Source organism: Leucoraja erinacea, chromosome 4, assembly GCF_028641065.1.
Source record: "Leucoraja erinacea ecotype New England chromosome 4, Leri_hhj_1, whole genome shotgun sequence".
NCBI lineage: Eukaryota > Metazoa > Chordata > Chondrichthyes > Rajiformes > Rajidae > Leucoraja > Leucoraja erinaceus.
The window spans coordinates 93,163,395-93,180,385 of NC_073380.1; the positions used below are offsets into that span (position 1 = coordinate 93,163,395).

The window sequence follows — 16,991 nt, forward strand, 5'->3', positions numbered from 1 at the left end:
GGCCGGTTCAAACTCCGCGACCCGGGGTGGTCGAAGCTGCCGAAGTTGCCGCCCTCCAGTCCAGCGGACGCAGCTGTTGTTGCGGGAGCTCTGGAAAAACAGGTCGCCAACCTGTGACCTGTGAGCTCCTGACGATGACGTCCATTGGCCCGCGGCCGTGCCTCCGAGGCTCCGAAGTCGGGTCACCGCCGAAAGCCGGAATGCCGCCTCAGCCCCGAGTCCCCGAATATATATATATATATTTTTTTATAGCTTTTTTGCTTTCTTGAGTTTTAACAATGTTCAAACTAAACTTTTGTTTCAATAACTTTTGTTGGTTTTTACTTGGGTATTTGGATATATAATTTTGCCCAACTCACTTTTTAAAATTTAGAAAACCTGAAAATACTTTGAGTTGTTAAATGGACATAATGTTACAGATATTATTGGATAAAAAATAAAATCAAAAATATTGAAGCGCAAGATCTTTAGTTATTTACTTAAGCACATAATTTGAAAAATATTCATCATATGCAGATTTAAGGCCCTGTCCCACTTTCCCTAGTTACTCACGAACTCTCCCTTGTTTTCCCCTTGATTTGAACTCGGGGAATGCCGGGTAATGTCGGTAGCGAGTCCGTAGATGTTTCGTCGTGGCTCATAATGCCAACCGTAGGAATTCGGGACATCAGGTAAGGCGGGACGTTTTTTCAACATGTTGATAAATGTCCACGAGTTAAAAGAATAGCCCTGAGTACCTACACATGGCTATTACCGTAATTCTCCGAGTTCGAATCAAGGGGAAAACTCGGGAGAGTTCGTGAATAACTGGGGAAAGTGGGACAGGGCCTTTAAACACTGAGCTACACGTTTGTCTCTTTTAAAACAGCTATATTATCACCTTGCATAATATTTGTTTTATTCAGAAGTTATAAAATATATTACTGCATGCATCCGTATACAAAACAATGATAATTTCCTGCTCTCTTAGGTTATACAGTTCAAACTTTAGCATTTGCCTGTGGCGGAACACTTAATGTTTTGAACCTTTCATGTTTCTGTTGTTGAGTCTGCAGAGCAGCAACATAAATGTCACAGTTTCCAGGTGCACAAATTCCACGAATTCCTGGAAATCCTGGCAATCCTGGTGCGCCTGAACGCCCAGTGTATCCAACTGGTCCTCGTGGGCCTGGTTCCCCGTCTTCAGCAGCTCCTGGACACCCAGGATATCCTAAAAGATAAGGAGAAGATCAGTTACTTTCTTTTCAATGAATAAGGTGCAATATTTGATGATGAAAAATTGTGATGAAAAATTCTATTTTTTTTTAATTTATTTTTAATAAATTTTTATTAGAGGCATCTGCATATCATAATCCAAACCAGTACAGATTTTGTTTAATGGTTATATATTAAGTATCCAGGTTTCCAGGCACCCAGTTACCAAAGTAGCTGGGATCCTCCATAATCGGAGGAAGGAAGGAAGGAAGGAAGGGAGGGAGGGAGGGAGGGAGGGAGGGAGGAGGGAGGGAGGGAGGGAGGGAGGGAGGGAGGGAGGGAGGGAGGAGGGAGAGGGAGGGAGGGAAGGAGGGAAGGGGAAGGAAGAAGGAAGGAAGGAAGAAGGAAGGAAGGAAGGAAGGAAGGAAGGAAGGAAGGAAGGAAGGAAGGAAGGAAGGAAGGAAGGAAGGAAGGAAGGAAGGAAGGAGGAAGGAAGGAAAAGGAAGGAATAAAATTATCAATATCAATAATACGACTTGGGAGATAGGTCCGTAGGTCAGAGAACATAACTATTCATCTAGTCCTGGGTTCAGGCTTCAGTCCGGCCTCCGCACCGGTCCGATCTACCCCTTCAAGTAATCTATAAATGGAGACCATATTCTAATGAATAATTCTGGTTTGACAATTAAGACATATCTATTTTTTTCCAAATGTAAGGTCTCCGACATCTCCATAATCCACATCTTGATTGTGGGGGTTGTTGGGTTTTTCCAAAATTTTAATATCAATTTTTTCACAATTATTATACTGTAATCAAGGAAATTTCTTTGGTTTATTGTGAGTTTTAGGTGTGATGAAAAATTCTGACCAGAAGTGTTTACTCTCCCACCATCTAAAACTCATATTTGTAAAGGGACTTGGAAAATGACAAGATTAGACAGAACTGGGGTTTGCTCTTAAAAGTACAAGACAATAAACCTCTTGGTCCTTGTGTTCCATCTGCTCCAGGAAGTCCAACCCCTTGGGCTCCAACGGGTCCTTTTTCACCTTTATCTCCTAAAATAGGGCAGAATTGTGGTTAAAATAACCAAAAGTGATCCCGAGGGAGAATTTGTATGCATGTACATTGAGTTCTAACAATCAGGTATCACCTTTCTCTCCTGGAGCACCTATAGGTCCAGGCAATCCTGTTCTACCTCCTGGTCCAAGTTCACCAACCAATCCTAGTGTACCAGAATCACCCTGTTGGTAAAAAAAAAAGTTCGCTGTGTATGTTTATTTGAACATACGTAAACATAACTTAAATTTAAAAGACTTACAAAAAAGATGGCCAACATCATAAAAATATCAGCGCCTATGCTAGTTCAAGAGTGGAGAGCATTTTGACATCAACGCGTCAGTGAATCCTGCACCACAAGTATCAATTTAAACGTACAATATGATTGGGACCATGGTTCAAGTCCTCCAAGCATCTTAAAGTCATTCAGCACCGAAGAACGCCCTTTAACCCGAATCCATGCTGACCATCAAGCACCCACATACATTAATCCTACTTTTATTCTCTCTTCATTCCCATCATGGTTCCACCACACACCCGAACATGAGAGACAATTCATAGTAATCAATTAGCCTGCCATCCTGCATGTCTTCTGGGAGTGAAAGGAAATCGGGGCACCTGGGAGAAACCCACATGGCCACAGGAAGAGAGTGTAAAATCCACACAGACCGCAGCAAAGGACAGGATTACATAGAATTTAAAGCCTACAACACAGGAACAGGCCCTTCAGTCCACGATGTCCGTGCCAGCCATGATGCAAATCTAAACAAATCACATATGCCAGCCTCCTTAACCCTCTATTCCCCACCTGTTCATGTGTTTAACTAAATACTTCTTAATTGTTGCTGCCATAATTGCTTCTACCACATCCATAGCAGTGTGTCACAGGCACCTACCAGCCTCTGTCCAAAAAAAAAATCTGCCACATAAATCTCTTTTAAACTCTTCCTCTCTCACCTTCAATGTATGTTCTCCAGTATCTCACATTTCCATCCTGGGAAAAAGACAGATTCATCCACCCTAATCTAATTAAACTGAGTCATCAAAACTGAGTCAGTAGATCTACGAGCATAGACCTGTGCTGAGTCAAAGGTACACGATGTACCCTGATGCTGGAATCCAAGCCAAAGTTACGCCTCTGCCTCCAGTGTTAATGCCAAGCAATACCTTACCAATACTGCATGTCCAAAACTCAACAAGCCAGAAAACATAATGGCTAAACCCAACTTAATAACTATAAATTATGTGTTAGTATCTTAATTATATATTTTTAATTTAATAATCGTTACATATTTTAATTACTTAAAAATATTTGATTATTTATTTAAATATCAGAAACATTTAGAAACTGTCCTTTCATAGCCTAGTGTATCGTCTGATTCTCCTCCGCTCCATTACATTCATTGGACTAGTTTACAGAACTGGCGTATTATAATGCTGAGAACTATATTCTGAACTGTATCTTCCCTTAGTTCTATCTATTGTACTTGAATTTGACCAGATTGTATTTATCATATGATAAATATGATTATCATGATGAAAGAATGGGTCAACTGGGCTTGTACTCACTGGAATTTAGATGAGAGGGGATCTTCAAGAAACATATAAAATTCTTAAAGGATTAGACAGGCTAGATGCAGGAAAAATGTTCCCGGTGTTTGGGGAGTCCAGAACAAAGGAACAAAGGGTCACAGTTTAAGAATAAGGGGTAGGCCATTTCGTACTGAGATGAGGAAAAACTTTTTCACCCAGAGAGTTGTGAATCTGTGGAATTCTCTGCCCCAGCCCAGAAAGCAGTGGAGGCCAATTCATTGGATGGCTTCAAGAGAAAATGGCGGTGCTGGCTCGAAGGGCCGAATGGCCTACTCCTGCACCTAATTTTCTATTTTTCTATGTATAGTACTGTCTGATTTATTTGGATAGCACACAAACAAAGGTTTTTTACTGTACCCCACACATGTGATAATAAAACTAATCCTAAACCATTGTATGTAGACTACTAATAGCTTCAGCCCTCTCCAGCTTGTGGAACCCATCACTATCACTCCCCACTGCCCCAGATGTTGAGTGGAGAGGGTCAGCTTGCTTGTCATTTGCAACTTGAAAGGTGGGAGCTTAAGAGGAGATGAGTCTAGGTAGTGGGCCAGGAATAGTACAATTCAGTCCATATTGAATATAATATAACTCCTTAAAACCCTGTTGATCCAGCACACTCAAGACTCCAGCCAATTCTCCAACACTTTTAATTCACTTTTTCTGCTTAGTTAGACTAACTTAGTTCCACTTAGACTGATACTCCGGATATAAAGTTTCTAGAGAACTGAATAAATTTAAAGGAAGCGGGAAACTGAATCAGGCTATGTGGGAATCCAGGTCCTAGTGCATGGAAGATTAGGAAGTGGATCCCTGGTGAGTGAAACAGGGTACAGGGACCCCAATGAGTGGAAGAGAGTGCGGAAGATGGGGCTTTCATGAATGGAATGCAGCATGGGAACTGGACACCAGAGAATGGAAGGAAGTTCAGGTGCCACAAAGATTTCCAAAATAGATGGACAGCAAATTTCAGAAGATTTACTGTACATATAAAACACAAACATAACTGTAGCTAGTGGGGAGTAACTCACTTGCTCTCCTCGTTCTCCTGGTAAGCCAGGAGGTCCTGGGGGCCCTATCAATGTTGCATGGTTGATTGGGCAGGCCCTTGTACAAACTCTCTGGATTGCAGATGCATATGTGGCTATTTGCTCATTCACAACTTGTTCACACAACTCATACAGTTGGTCACCAGGCATTTCTGGTCCCTAGAAAAAAACACAAATACATCTTAGGCATTTAGTGGACATTTCAAACAGAATTTGCACCTTCAAAACCGTGCAATATTTGTTTTCTCAAAACAATTACACATACAACAATTATTTTACCTGAAGAGTTTGGCTGAAAATATATATCTTTTCTTTTAACAACCCAAATGCAAAATAACCTCATTATTGAAACACAGTTGCCAACACATTCGCGGAGCACGGTTGAGCCGCGGGACTTACTTACCATCACCCGACAGGGTCACAACATTGGAAGCCTGGATCACCACAGCGCAGAGGGAGAGCAAGGAGGGAAGAGACAAAGACTTTAAGACTTTTGCCTTCCATCACAGTGATGAGGTGTCTGGTGAACTCACTGTGGTGGATGTTAAATTTGTGTTTATTGTGTGTTTTGTTATTTTTATATATATGTATGACTATTAAATGTATGACTGCAAGGCAACAACATTTCGTTCAGACCGAAAGGTCTGAATGACAATAATTAAATTCTAATTCTATTATTATCTATTTAAGGGAATATTGTGATTTCAGACTCACTACAGATTCCTCAGAAACATCAGAGAAATGCATTTTTTTTTAGTAACTATATCAATATGCTATGAACTTTTTAATTTTAGCTGTTGACCCCCTAGATCTTGTTTATACTCTGCGGGAACCCCCTTGAACATTAAATTGTTATGACAAATTGCAGTTTCTACACTACATTTTTTTGTTTCAGAGAACACTAAAGAATAAAGTACTTTTATTTATTTATCAGAATGCAAAATATTGTGTTTTATAAATATATATTAGGAGAAGATCTGTGTGGGTGACTTGGTCTCATGGGAGCATTGCAAATATATGGGATTTGCACCACATCTTTATTTCATTGACCTTATGCTGACTGTGTTCTTGGAATTACGTTTCCATCCAATGATTTTTCCAAGCCGTAACACTTTTGAAGTGAGAATATCTCATCTTTTTTTCCATTTGATTCGTACAGATGTCATAGGTTATGGGGAGAAGGCAGGAGAATGGGGTTAGGAGGGAAAGATAGATCAGCCATGATTGAATGGCGGATTAGACTTGATGGGCCGAATGGCCTAATTCTACTCCTATTCTTTATGACCTTACTTGAGTCTCAAATCATAATGTTGTTTCCTGCTGATCTCACCCACTGGCCCAACACTCTAGACCTGTGTGGGCACCAGGAGGATGGTACTCAGCACCAGAGGGCCAGAATCCTTTTATTCACCACTGGCAACTATTCGATCCTAGGATCAACTTTGGAGATTGACACCTTTGTTTTCAGAAGTGAAATAATGGGTCCAAAATTTTAGTGCCAGCCAACAAATGAGAAAGATAAGGGCCATATTGAGAAGAAAAGTTTCTGCCCAACAATTTAATTCATGTATTAAATACTTAAAATCTTTAATTTGTTATCAGATTACATTCACAGAGTAAAATAAAAATTATTGTACTAGAACTGAATTGTACTCGTCAACTGGAAAAGGTTTGATTAGTACATAATTTTGAAGATTTATCAGGTTACATCTGACATGCTGTAGTAGTTAATCTGTGCCCCTCTTTACAAAGTAGATGTGAAATAACATGTAAAATAGAGTCTGACAAGTTCAGTAGAGTTTCTTCAATTAATTCAGACCGAACTTTGTTAAACTGAGCACAGGCCAGCCAACTGATTAAGGTAGTGTATGTTGGCAGTCCAACTCTTTCAACTGAATATGTTTAGATTGTTGTTATACTTCTGGAAAAGAGAATCAGGAAGAGTAATGGCCCTGTCCCACTGTACGAGTTCATTCAAGAGTTCACCCGAGTTTGCCCCGATTCAAACGCGGAGATTTACGGTAATGGTACTCTGGGCTCTCGTGGACATTTTTCAACCTGTTGAAAAATCTTCACGACTCTTCCCGAGCTTACTGCGTTTCCCGAGTACCTGCTGTTAGCGTTACGAGCCGCTAAAAGACGTCCCGAGCTCCGACGTACCCGTTACGTACATTCTACATGCTTACTACGAGTTTGATTTTTTTTAAAACTCGGGAGAGCTCTTGAATGAGCTCGTACAGTGGGACAGGGCCATAACACTGGAATAGCCTGAATGTTATTCTTTGGCAAACACAGATTAAACAGAATGCTGCTTCCATAGAGTTATTATGTGACCCATTTGAACGCACATGTATTCCTAGAGGTCCCGGTTCCCCTCTTGGACCACGTTGACCGGTCACTCCGATGGGTCCTGGGAATCCCGGGGGGCCAGGTATTCCAGGTACACCTCCACTTCCTGGACTTCCAACAGGTCCTGGTGGACCACGTACACCAGGCTAAAGTAAAACAAATAGGAAATAACATTCAACAGCTCGAAGCTAATATGCAATCCAACAAGTCATGTGTTCAACTGCAAACATTAGCCGCTCATTTAAAACCTGTAGTATTTATTATCAGTTGTGGGGGGGTCGACAATGGCTTTAGGGATTGTTAGCTATAGATTCACTTGAGCAAGTGCTTACTGGTCAGTAGAGGATGTTTCTTCTGTGCTTGAGAGACTGTCAAGATCCACTGGCAAAGTTACAGAAGTTAGATACTGCAATTGCCTATTTCATTCAGTTACACTAATGTCCGTGTCCCACTTAGGAAACCTGAACGGAAACCTCTGGAGACTTTGCGCCCCACCCAAGGTTTTCGTGCAGTTCCCGGAGGTTTTTGTCAGTCTCCCTACCTGCTTCCACTACCTGCAACCTCCGGCAACCACCTGCAACCTCCGGGAACCGCACGGAAACTTTGGGTGGGGCGCCAAGTCTCCAGAGGTTTCCGTTCAGGTTTCCTAAGTGGGACAGGGGCATTAGCCTCAAGCTTCCCCAAGATAGATTTAAATGGAGATTTTCCCTAAAATTATTACTCTTGCTTTGTTCTGCTCTGGAATTCCCATTTTTCTAGTCAATCCTTCCCTTAAATGTTTCCTTAACTCCTTTTCTCCACATCATTCCCTGCTGATCCCTTTGTGTTGTAGAACAAGCATTTACCCAAATTTTCAATGCTGCACCCTGAATCTCAGGATTTTTGCCCGGGTGCCTGAAATTAGTGATACATGTTTAATCCCCTGAAAGTTTCTGTTCCCGTGGGACGACAGATGGCACAATGGGCTAAGTGTTTGGCTGGTGACCAGAAGGTAGCCGGTTCGAATCCCGCTTGGAGTGCATACTGTCGTTGTGTCCTTGGGGCAAGACACTTCACCCACCTTTGCCTTTGTGTAATGTAATGTAATTATGTGAAGCACTTTGGGGTCAATGCAAGTTGACTGAAAATGTGCTATATAAATAAGATTATTATTATTATTATTATTATTATTAATGTTCTTGTGCTTCTCTGAAAAATTCCTTCCATGGTGCCATTGAGCATGTTTATATTCCCCCGATTAACAGTTCTCTATTCCTCTCTCTGACAGTTATGAGCAATGTTGTTTGTGTCCTCAATGAAGCATTATGTTTGAGGAAATTTGAAATGTTACTAATTGCTGTTATTTTTCCTCCATAGGTGTGCAGTGCGTAGCATACTGGCTGGTTGCATTATAGCTTGGTTCAGTAATACCAATGCCCAAAAGTGAAGAAGGCTTCAGAAAGTAGTGGACATTGCCTGGTCCATCAATGGTACTGACCTTTCCACCATCAAAGGGGTCTACAAAAAATATTAGCTCAAGAATTGCAGCTATCAAAGACCCACACCACACTGGTTACTACACTCGATACACTACCCATTTCCCTGCAAGTGACAGTGATGCAAAACAAGGGTAGCAGGGACAAAGAAGAGGGCAAATAGCTTGTCAGAATGTCTTGATCGGACACCAGACACTATTTGGAGAAATGTTGCTCAAGAGAAGCCAACCGTTAGTCTGAAGACCAAATATTAGAATCATCCTTGTCACATCCCATCATCATGTTTTTCTCAGATTTATAACCTGTATCGATTAATGTTTCCTCCCGAGCCCCAAACCTAATACCCACCCAATTACCCCTGGTACTGCGAGTGGCAGTAAGCGAATGGAAGTACAGCCAAGTGATAAAGATGTAGAAGACACTTCAGCCACACACGAGCATCCACAAACATTGATACTGACAATTTAGATAATACAGAAGGAGAACTGATGCAGCCAGATGCTGGACAGGTGTAACCTGTGGCGAGACAGTAAACAGGTCCGGCGGAGGTGCCTGGGAGGTTTGGGGATAAGGTAAAGATTTCAGTGAGGCAATTACAGAAGTTTGAAGGTCATCCACAGCAAATTGCTTGATGCACTGGGAAGTCTGACAGAAAGCCCAAGTTCAATATCAAGGCACGAGAGGAGCTCTGCCTTAACTTGACATGGGGCATACACCCATCTATCTAACACTGACAATGCAGCCAACTTTGTTTGCACATTGCACACGGGGTACTGATTGAGGATGATCAGCCATGATCACATTGAATGGCGGTGCTGGCTCGAAGAGCCAAATGGCCTACTCCTGCACCTATTGTCTATTGCCTATTGTCTTTAATGAACTTAATCATTTGATAAGTGAATAAACCTGGCACCTGGAATTTAGAAAAATAATTGCAGATACTGGGACTCTTAAATAAAAGCAGAAAATGCTGGAAACATTCAGCAGATCAAGCAGCATCTGTGGAAAACATAAATATGGTTAACATTCCAGGTCTTCAGCCTGAAACGTTGACTCTGTTTCTCTTTCTATATATTTGGCATCTGGTTACTTTCAATCTTCTGAATGAATCCTCTCCCTTGTTCACTGCATCCCATATGAACACAAGGAAATGGAAGCAGAAGTTCACCACTTGGTCCCTCAAACCTGCCCCACCATTCCATAGTAATGGAACAAAGTATGATCACGGCCGATCTGCCCCATATCTCATCTCCTCTTCTGTGCCAGCTTCCCATAGCTACCAATTCATCGTTCAAGAATGTATCTGCTACGTGTTTAAGTGTCCTACAGGTGCTATGGCACAGTGGTTACGTTACTAGGCTCGCAGGCAGAGTTCTGGACCACTGATCGAGATATGACTTTGGGTCATATCCAAAGGCCCGCTGAGATGCTCCTGCATTTTGTGTCCATCTTCAAATGACATCACGTGCTCCAGACGGCTGTGCGGATGCATGAAGTCGCACGCGACCTTCGTGGGACCATCTCCCCTCAACGCGACCACGAGGTCGCGTAATTAGCGTGCCAAGGACACGTACGTGGGACATGGGGCTTTAAACACAAGGAGAGCTTCTGATCTGCAAGTTTAGTGTTCCTTGTGCCCGCTGACTGTCTTTCTTGGTAGTCGAGATCATAGGTTTGAGAAGCATTGTCAAGATACCCTTGGCATGTAGCTACAGTAGACTTTGAAGATGGTACATGCTGCTGCTATACTGGACCAGTGATGGAAGTGAGGAATTAATGATTAGAGTTGTAGACAGGGTGTGAATCAAGAGGGCTGCTTTATCCCAGATGATGACAGGCTTTTTGAGTGTTTTTGGACTTGCACATATCCAGACGAATGGAAAGTATGGATCAAGAGATGTCAAGAGAGACGTCAGGAGTGTTTTATTGTCGTATGTCTCAGATAGAGCAATGAAATTCTTACTTGCTGCAGCACAACAGAATATGTAAACATAGTACACTGTAAACAATATGATAAACGAGAGAAAAATGTTCAGTGTGTATATATACACACACACACACTCACAAGTACACACACACATATATATATATACACATATATATACACACACACACACACACATATATACACCACACACACCCACATACACTCAAAAAACAAACAATAGTAGTGCAATAATAATAATAATAATAATAATAATAATAATAATAGTCTATTGTAGTTCAGAGCTTATTTGAGGTTGCAGTGTTGAAAAGCCTAATGGCTGTAGGGAAAAAGCTATTCCTGAACCTGGATGTTGCAGTTTTCAAGCTCCTGTATCTTCTTCTGGATGGCAGTGGTGAGATGAGTGTGAGGCCAGGATGGTGCGGGTCTCTGATGATGTTGGCTGCCTTTTTGAGGCAGCGACTCCGATAAATCCCTTCGATGGTGGGTGAGGAGGTCTGAGCCGGTGATGGACTGGGCAGTGTTCACAACCTTTTTGCAGTCTTTACCGCTCCTGGACATTCAAGTTTCAGAACCAGGCCATGATACAACCAGTCAATATTCTCTCTACTGTACCCCTGTAGAAGTTCAAAATAATCCTCTTTGACCTACCGAATCTCCTTAATCCTCTCAGGAAGTAGTGTTGTAGTGTTGATATGCTTTATTTATAATTGCATATGTGTGCTGGGTCCAGGAAAGATCTTCTGAAATATGCACACCCAGGAATTTGATGTTTTTGACTCTCTCCACCATCCACCTGATGAGGATGTGAGTCCTCGTCCTTCCTCTTCCAAAGTCCACTATCAGTTCATTGGTTTATCATGCTCCTGACCTATGCCTTGCACATTGTGGAAAAGCCTGAAGGTGCCAGGAGGTTAGTCAATGGCTGCAGAATACCTCTAACCTCTTAGAGCCATAAACTATAATGAGGCTGGACCAATAGAGCCTCTGCTCAGTGGCAGCCCATAAGGTGTTGATACTGGGGGCATTGAAGGGCAGCTGGTTAGACTCTCATGGCAGAGACACAATAACAAACATTTTATTGCAGGAAGTTCCTACAGGATAATTCCAACTGAACTTTTAAAAATACCAAACTGCAATGCAAATATTTATGCTCTATAATTCTTAATGTCTGTACCTAATGTGACCCCTCTTGAAAATGTAATTACAAACCTGTCCTTTGTCACCTTTATCGCCTGGGCCACCCTAAATGAAGAAAGAAAAATAAATATGTATAAAACTGAAGCATTTCAAACAGAATTTGTTGATCTTATGTCTACTGTGTACAAAATACCTTGGGTCCAGATTTTCCTTTAGTTCCAACTTCTCCCGGCTCACCCTGATAAAGAGATTTGTAAAGTTATCATTTTCGGACAGCACAAAAAGTCCTGATTATTCATTCTTAAAAAGTTGGAGAAAGAAAGATTATAACTACCTAAGATTATAACTATACCAAAAGCATCTGGCTATGCAGTGAATGCTTGTAATGTTCATTGCCTAATGGCCCAGTCCCACGGTAGGAGTTCATTCAAAGAGCTCTCCCGAGTTTGCCCCGATTCGAACTCAGAGATTTACGGTAATGGCCACTCGTCGGTACTCGGGGCTCTCGTGGACATTTTTCAACATGTTGAAAAATCTTCCCGAGTCTTCCCGTGCTTACCTGCCGTTAGCGAGTCTTCCCAAGTACCTGCCGTTAGCGTTATGAGCCGCTAAGAGACGTCCCAGAGCTCCGACGTGCTCCGACGTACTCCGACGTTCATTCTCCGTGCTTACTACGAGTTTTTAAACATGGGAGAGCTCTTGGAATGAACTCATACTATGGGACAGGGCCATAACATATATGCAGTTCCACTCTCACTTATACCTTGGACTTGAGCTGTGCTGCAAAAGTTGCGAGGGGGGAAAAAGGTTGGTGGATAGTCTGCTTCATCCCAATGATTCTTAAACATTTCCATTTGTCTGATAGCACAGTAGCATCAGCTGATGATTGTTGGGTTAATCTTGCAACCCAACTAGCCAAATGTAGATGATCAAGTGCATAAAAACTGGGGACGTTACAAAAACATGTTATTCACCTGAGCTTCAGTGGCACATGGTATATTTGAGAACTTACGGCTGGGAAGAGCCTCTCACAAGCTGTGCCAAAATCTGAAACCTTTTTAATTTCAAGAGGAACTGCAGGATAAAGAATTGGGAGTAACAGGGAAGGGAAGTTACTTTTAAGAACATGATCTTGCTTTAGTTTAGTGACTATCCATAATGTGTTTTGAGATTCGTAGATTAGAAATGTAAAATTTATGAAACGTCTTTGACTTCACTTTTAACAGTTTTAAATGTCTCTGATTCCCACAGGCCTTATCACCATCTTAACCTGCTGTTGCAGGTACTCAGGGCATTAAGGGACGGCTGTTAGAACCATGATCCTGCTCCTGACCCTGGGAGATACAGTATGTCCTACATATTGTTATGTTAGGCCTGAGGGTCACAATTCCATTGGAAAACCTGGTAAAGAGTTAATGTTCACATCAGGCCAATGTGGCTGATAGGTTTCCTTTCTCGCCCATCACTGAGTTCTTACCTTCTGGCCAACAGGGCCCATTTCACCTGGTTGACCCTGTAATTAAAAAAAAAAAAAGAGATACGTCTTGTATTTAGCTAGAAAAGTCTTGAAATCTTTGTATTCACCTAAAAGGTCAATGACAAATGTACTCACAGGGAAGCCGTTCACCCCCTGGAATCCTGGTTTCCCAGGTATTCCAGGATCTCCTGGATCACCTTTTGGCCCCTGGGGAATAAGAACAAAAAACATCATCCTTAAATAGCCTAAAAAAACCTGAGGGCAAAAAAAACTGCATTAATCATTTGTTACATTGCAATTTCTCACTGTTTTCAAAATAATGAAGCCAATGTTTTAAATCTTCACATTCCTCAGAGCCTCGGGTTTCACGGAGACCCAGTAGCCATTGACAGACCAATCTGCCTCATGGGATGTCTGCTGCAGTAGGGCCTACAGTACGAAAGTCTCCACAGAGCAGCAAAGATTAGATGCAGGCAGCAGGTTGGATACGGGACAACCTGATCCAATTTCCTGTTTGAATTTGTACATCCAGTCTCCAAACATTGGGAAGAAATCCAACTCCACCCTACCACCTGAGATCTGGTGTGTCACAGCAAATATTTTAAAATAAGAGTTTCATTCAAAAAGATAAATTAAAACTTTTAATAAGGAGCTGCTGCCAACATGTATTTACTGTTCCTCTATTATGACATCTAATGGAATTGGGAAAAGTGACAGAACATTCAAGCATGAACTACTAGATATGGGGTTTTAAAGAGCCAGCACAATATTTTGTATTTTGCAATAAAACGTTTACTTACTGGAATGCCACGTGGGCCTTGTGGTCCTCTGGATCCTGGATCTCCTCTTTCTCCCTAGGTACAAATTATAGAGAATATAAATCCCTTTGATAAGCCAATATCTGAGCTAAGAGATCCAAAGCCGTAATATGCAGCAGAATTAGATCTGCAAAAGTACCTTTGGTCCCATTTGTCCACTTTCACCTTGTATTCCTGGGATTCCTTGAGGGCCCTGAAGTCAAATAATAAGATTTTTTTTTCTTTCCCTTGTGCATTTTCTTTTAAAACATTTTTTAAAAATAATTTCAACTTACATCACCACCTGGAAAACCATCAGTACCAGGGATTCCAGCAAATCCAGATGAACCCTAAGGAAGACATAAACAAAGCTTCAGGCCTGTGATGCCTATGTGTTAATGAATCAGAACCAAAAGCTTCCTACTTACCTCAATGCCCCAAATCCCATTCTCCCCTATTGATCCTGGATATCCCTAGAAAATGACATAAAATATTACATGCGTAACTTGTATTTGACAGTCAATATAGAAACATAGAAAATAGGTGCAGGAGTAGGCCATTCAGCCTTTTGAGCCTGCACCACCAATCAATATGATCATGGCTGATCATCCAACTCAGTATCCCATATCTGCCTTCTCTCCATACCCCCTGATCACTTTAACCACAAGGGCCACATCTAACTCCCTCTTAAATATAGCCAATGAACTGGCCTCAACTACCTTCTGTGGCAGAGAGTTCCAGAGATTCACCGCTCTCTGTGTGAAAAATGTTTTTCTCATCTCGGACCTAAAGGATTTCCCCTCTATCCTTAAACTGTGACCCCTTGTCCTGGACTTCCCCAACATCGGGAACAATCTTCCTGCATCTAGCCTGTCCAACCCCTTAAGAATTTTGTATGTTTCTATAAGATCCCCCATCAATCATATTAAAAAAAACATACACTATATTTAAGACATGCCATGACAGGATCATTTGCAACAGAGTTGTAAATTATTTGTAATGGAGATGTTAAACATTTACAATTCTGCTGCAATTAAAGTCGATGTTTGTAACATCAACCATGGCTTCTTGCACAGTCAAACTTTCAGTGGTATTGAAGGAGAATCCAGGAAAATTGTATATTTAGTAAAAATCATATCTAAAATAATGTTTCCTATTAGATAGACACAAAATGCTGGAGTAACAGCGGGACAGGCAGCATCTCTGGAGAGAAGGAATAGAGGACGTTTCAGGTTGAGACCCTTCTTCAGACTAGTTGAATTAAAACTAATACGGAAGCTCTTTAATATATCCCACGTCCCTACACACAGATAAACCCTCAGGTAAATCGCAACAAGTGGCTCAGTCCAATGTGGTTCATGGGGTCCCAGTGTCTGCAATTTTGAACTCTTTCATATGACTTGCTTTATCTTCAATATTTATTTTCAACACCTCAGTAATATACTACATCAGATCATAACTACATGAATCCTGAAGTAACAATCATAAACCTGTTCACACTCTATAGCAAATGTATTGCCGGAGTAAGCAGTGTGGGATTTCAAAGGCCTACCACATATCCGGGATCACCCACATCTCCTGAGAATCCTGGATCTCCAGAGAATCCCTGTCACATTTGGAGGTTAAAAGAAAAAAAAGTTAGCAATTCAGTGACACGGGAACATTTAAAAAATGAGGACAATTGAAGCCGCTGGTGTGCAAAGCTTATCCCTGTAAATATCTTCACTCTGCTAGTACCTGATTTAAATCTACAACTATATATTTTTAAACAGTTGAAACCAGCAATGGCTGCCTCACCAACAGTCTGTCTGTCCCTTCCTTCTTTTGTTGCTTGTTTGTATATGTTAAATGTATGTTTTAGTGTTCTTTAGCTTGTTTTATGTGGGGAGGTGAGGGGGGACAACTTTTTCTAATCTCTTAGCTCGATGGAGATGTGATTTATTCCCGTATCGTATCTCCATCCGCACTGCGGCCTAACATCGAGGAGTTGGCGGCCTTTGCTGGAGACCGGCTTCGAGAGCTCTACCACGGGAGCTGCGGACTTACCATCGTGGAGCCCGCGATCCCTTTGTCGGGGATCGACCTCTGAGCTCCAATTGCGGGAGCCTGCGGACTTTAAGTCAGAGACCGACTTCCGGAGCTCCGATCGCCCCGACGCGGGAGCTTCGATCGCCACGACTACGGGAGCTTCGATCGCCACGACTACGGGAGCTTCAATCGCCACGACTACGGGAGCTCCGATCGCCACGGCTACGAGAGCTTCGATCGCCACGACGCGGGAGCTTCGATCGCCACGACTACCGGAGCTTCGATCGCCACGACTACGGGAGCTTCGATCGCCATGACTACGGGAGCTTCGATCGCCACGACTACGGGGGCTCCGATTGCCACTACGGGAGCTTCGATCGCCACGACTACGGGAGCTCCGATCGCCACGACTACGGGAGCTCCGATCGCCACGACTACGGGAGCTCCGATCGCCAACTACGGGAGCTCCGATCGCCACGAGTACGGGAGCTTCGATCGCCACGAAGAGAGAAGTTTAGACTTTATTGCCTTCCATCACAGTGAGGAACGTGGGGAATCTGCTGTGGTGGATGTTTATGTTAATTTTTATGTAGTTGTGTCTTGGTGCTTTTTTATTAGTATGGCTGTATGGTAATTTGAGTTTCACTGTACGTTAATTGGCACATGTGACAATAAACTGACCTTGAAACCTTGAAACTCTCCAGTCCAGCACCCTTGGAAACTGACTGGTGCCATAGCATAGAAATTACCCTGAGAACCTCCTATGTAGGCATATGCACAACCCCTAAACTTGCCATTCTCTTCGCACATTCCTTAAATGAACAGCAGACTGCCATCATTGTCCTCGGTAAACTAGATCCTTTCTCTGTATAAATTGTGCATTTTCA

The 16,991-nt window shown here is 42.2% G+C and overlaps 1 protein-coding gene across 1 annotated transcript in view; it reads right to left on the minus strand.

The window, feature by feature from the left end:
• Positions 1 to 610: 610 nt before the first annotated feature.
• Positions 611 to 16,991, minus strand: part of LOC129696686 (collagen alpha-2(IX) chain-like) — a 64,404-nt gene continuing 48,023 nt past the window's right edge. Inside the window, exons 15-28 of the mRNA XM_055634806.1 lie at positions 15,629 to 15,682; positions 14,505 to 14,549; positions 14,373 to 14,426; positions 14,237 to 14,290; positions 14,080 to 14,133; positions 13,415 to 13,486; positions 13,280 to 13,315; positions 11,996 to 12,040; positions 11,875 to 11,907; positions 7,242 to 7,388; positions 4,876 to 5,052; positions 2,346 to 2,436; positions 2,173 to 2,250; positions 611 to 1,210 (exon numbers count right to left, since the gene is read on the minus strand). Of these exons, the coding sequence (XP_055490781.1) occupies positions 981 to 1,210; positions 2,173 to 2,250; positions 2,346 to 2,436; positions 4,876 to 5,052; positions 7,242 to 7,388; positions 11,875 to 11,907; positions 11,996 to 12,040; positions 13,280 to 13,315; positions 13,415 to 13,486; positions 14,080 to 14,133; positions 14,237 to 14,290; positions 14,373 to 14,426; positions 14,505 to 14,549; positions 15,629 to 15,682 (1,170 nt within the window). The 3' untranslated portion in view covers positions 611 to 980. The remainder of the gene's footprint in view (positions 1,211 to 2,172; positions 2,251 to 2,345; positions 2,437 to 4,875; positions 5,053 to 7,241; positions 7,389 to 11,874; positions 11,908 to 11,995; positions 12,041 to 13,279; positions 13,316 to 13,414; positions 13,487 to 14,079; positions 14,134 to 14,236; positions 14,291 to 14,372; positions 14,427 to 14,504; positions 14,550 to 15,628; positions 15,683 to 16,991) is intronic.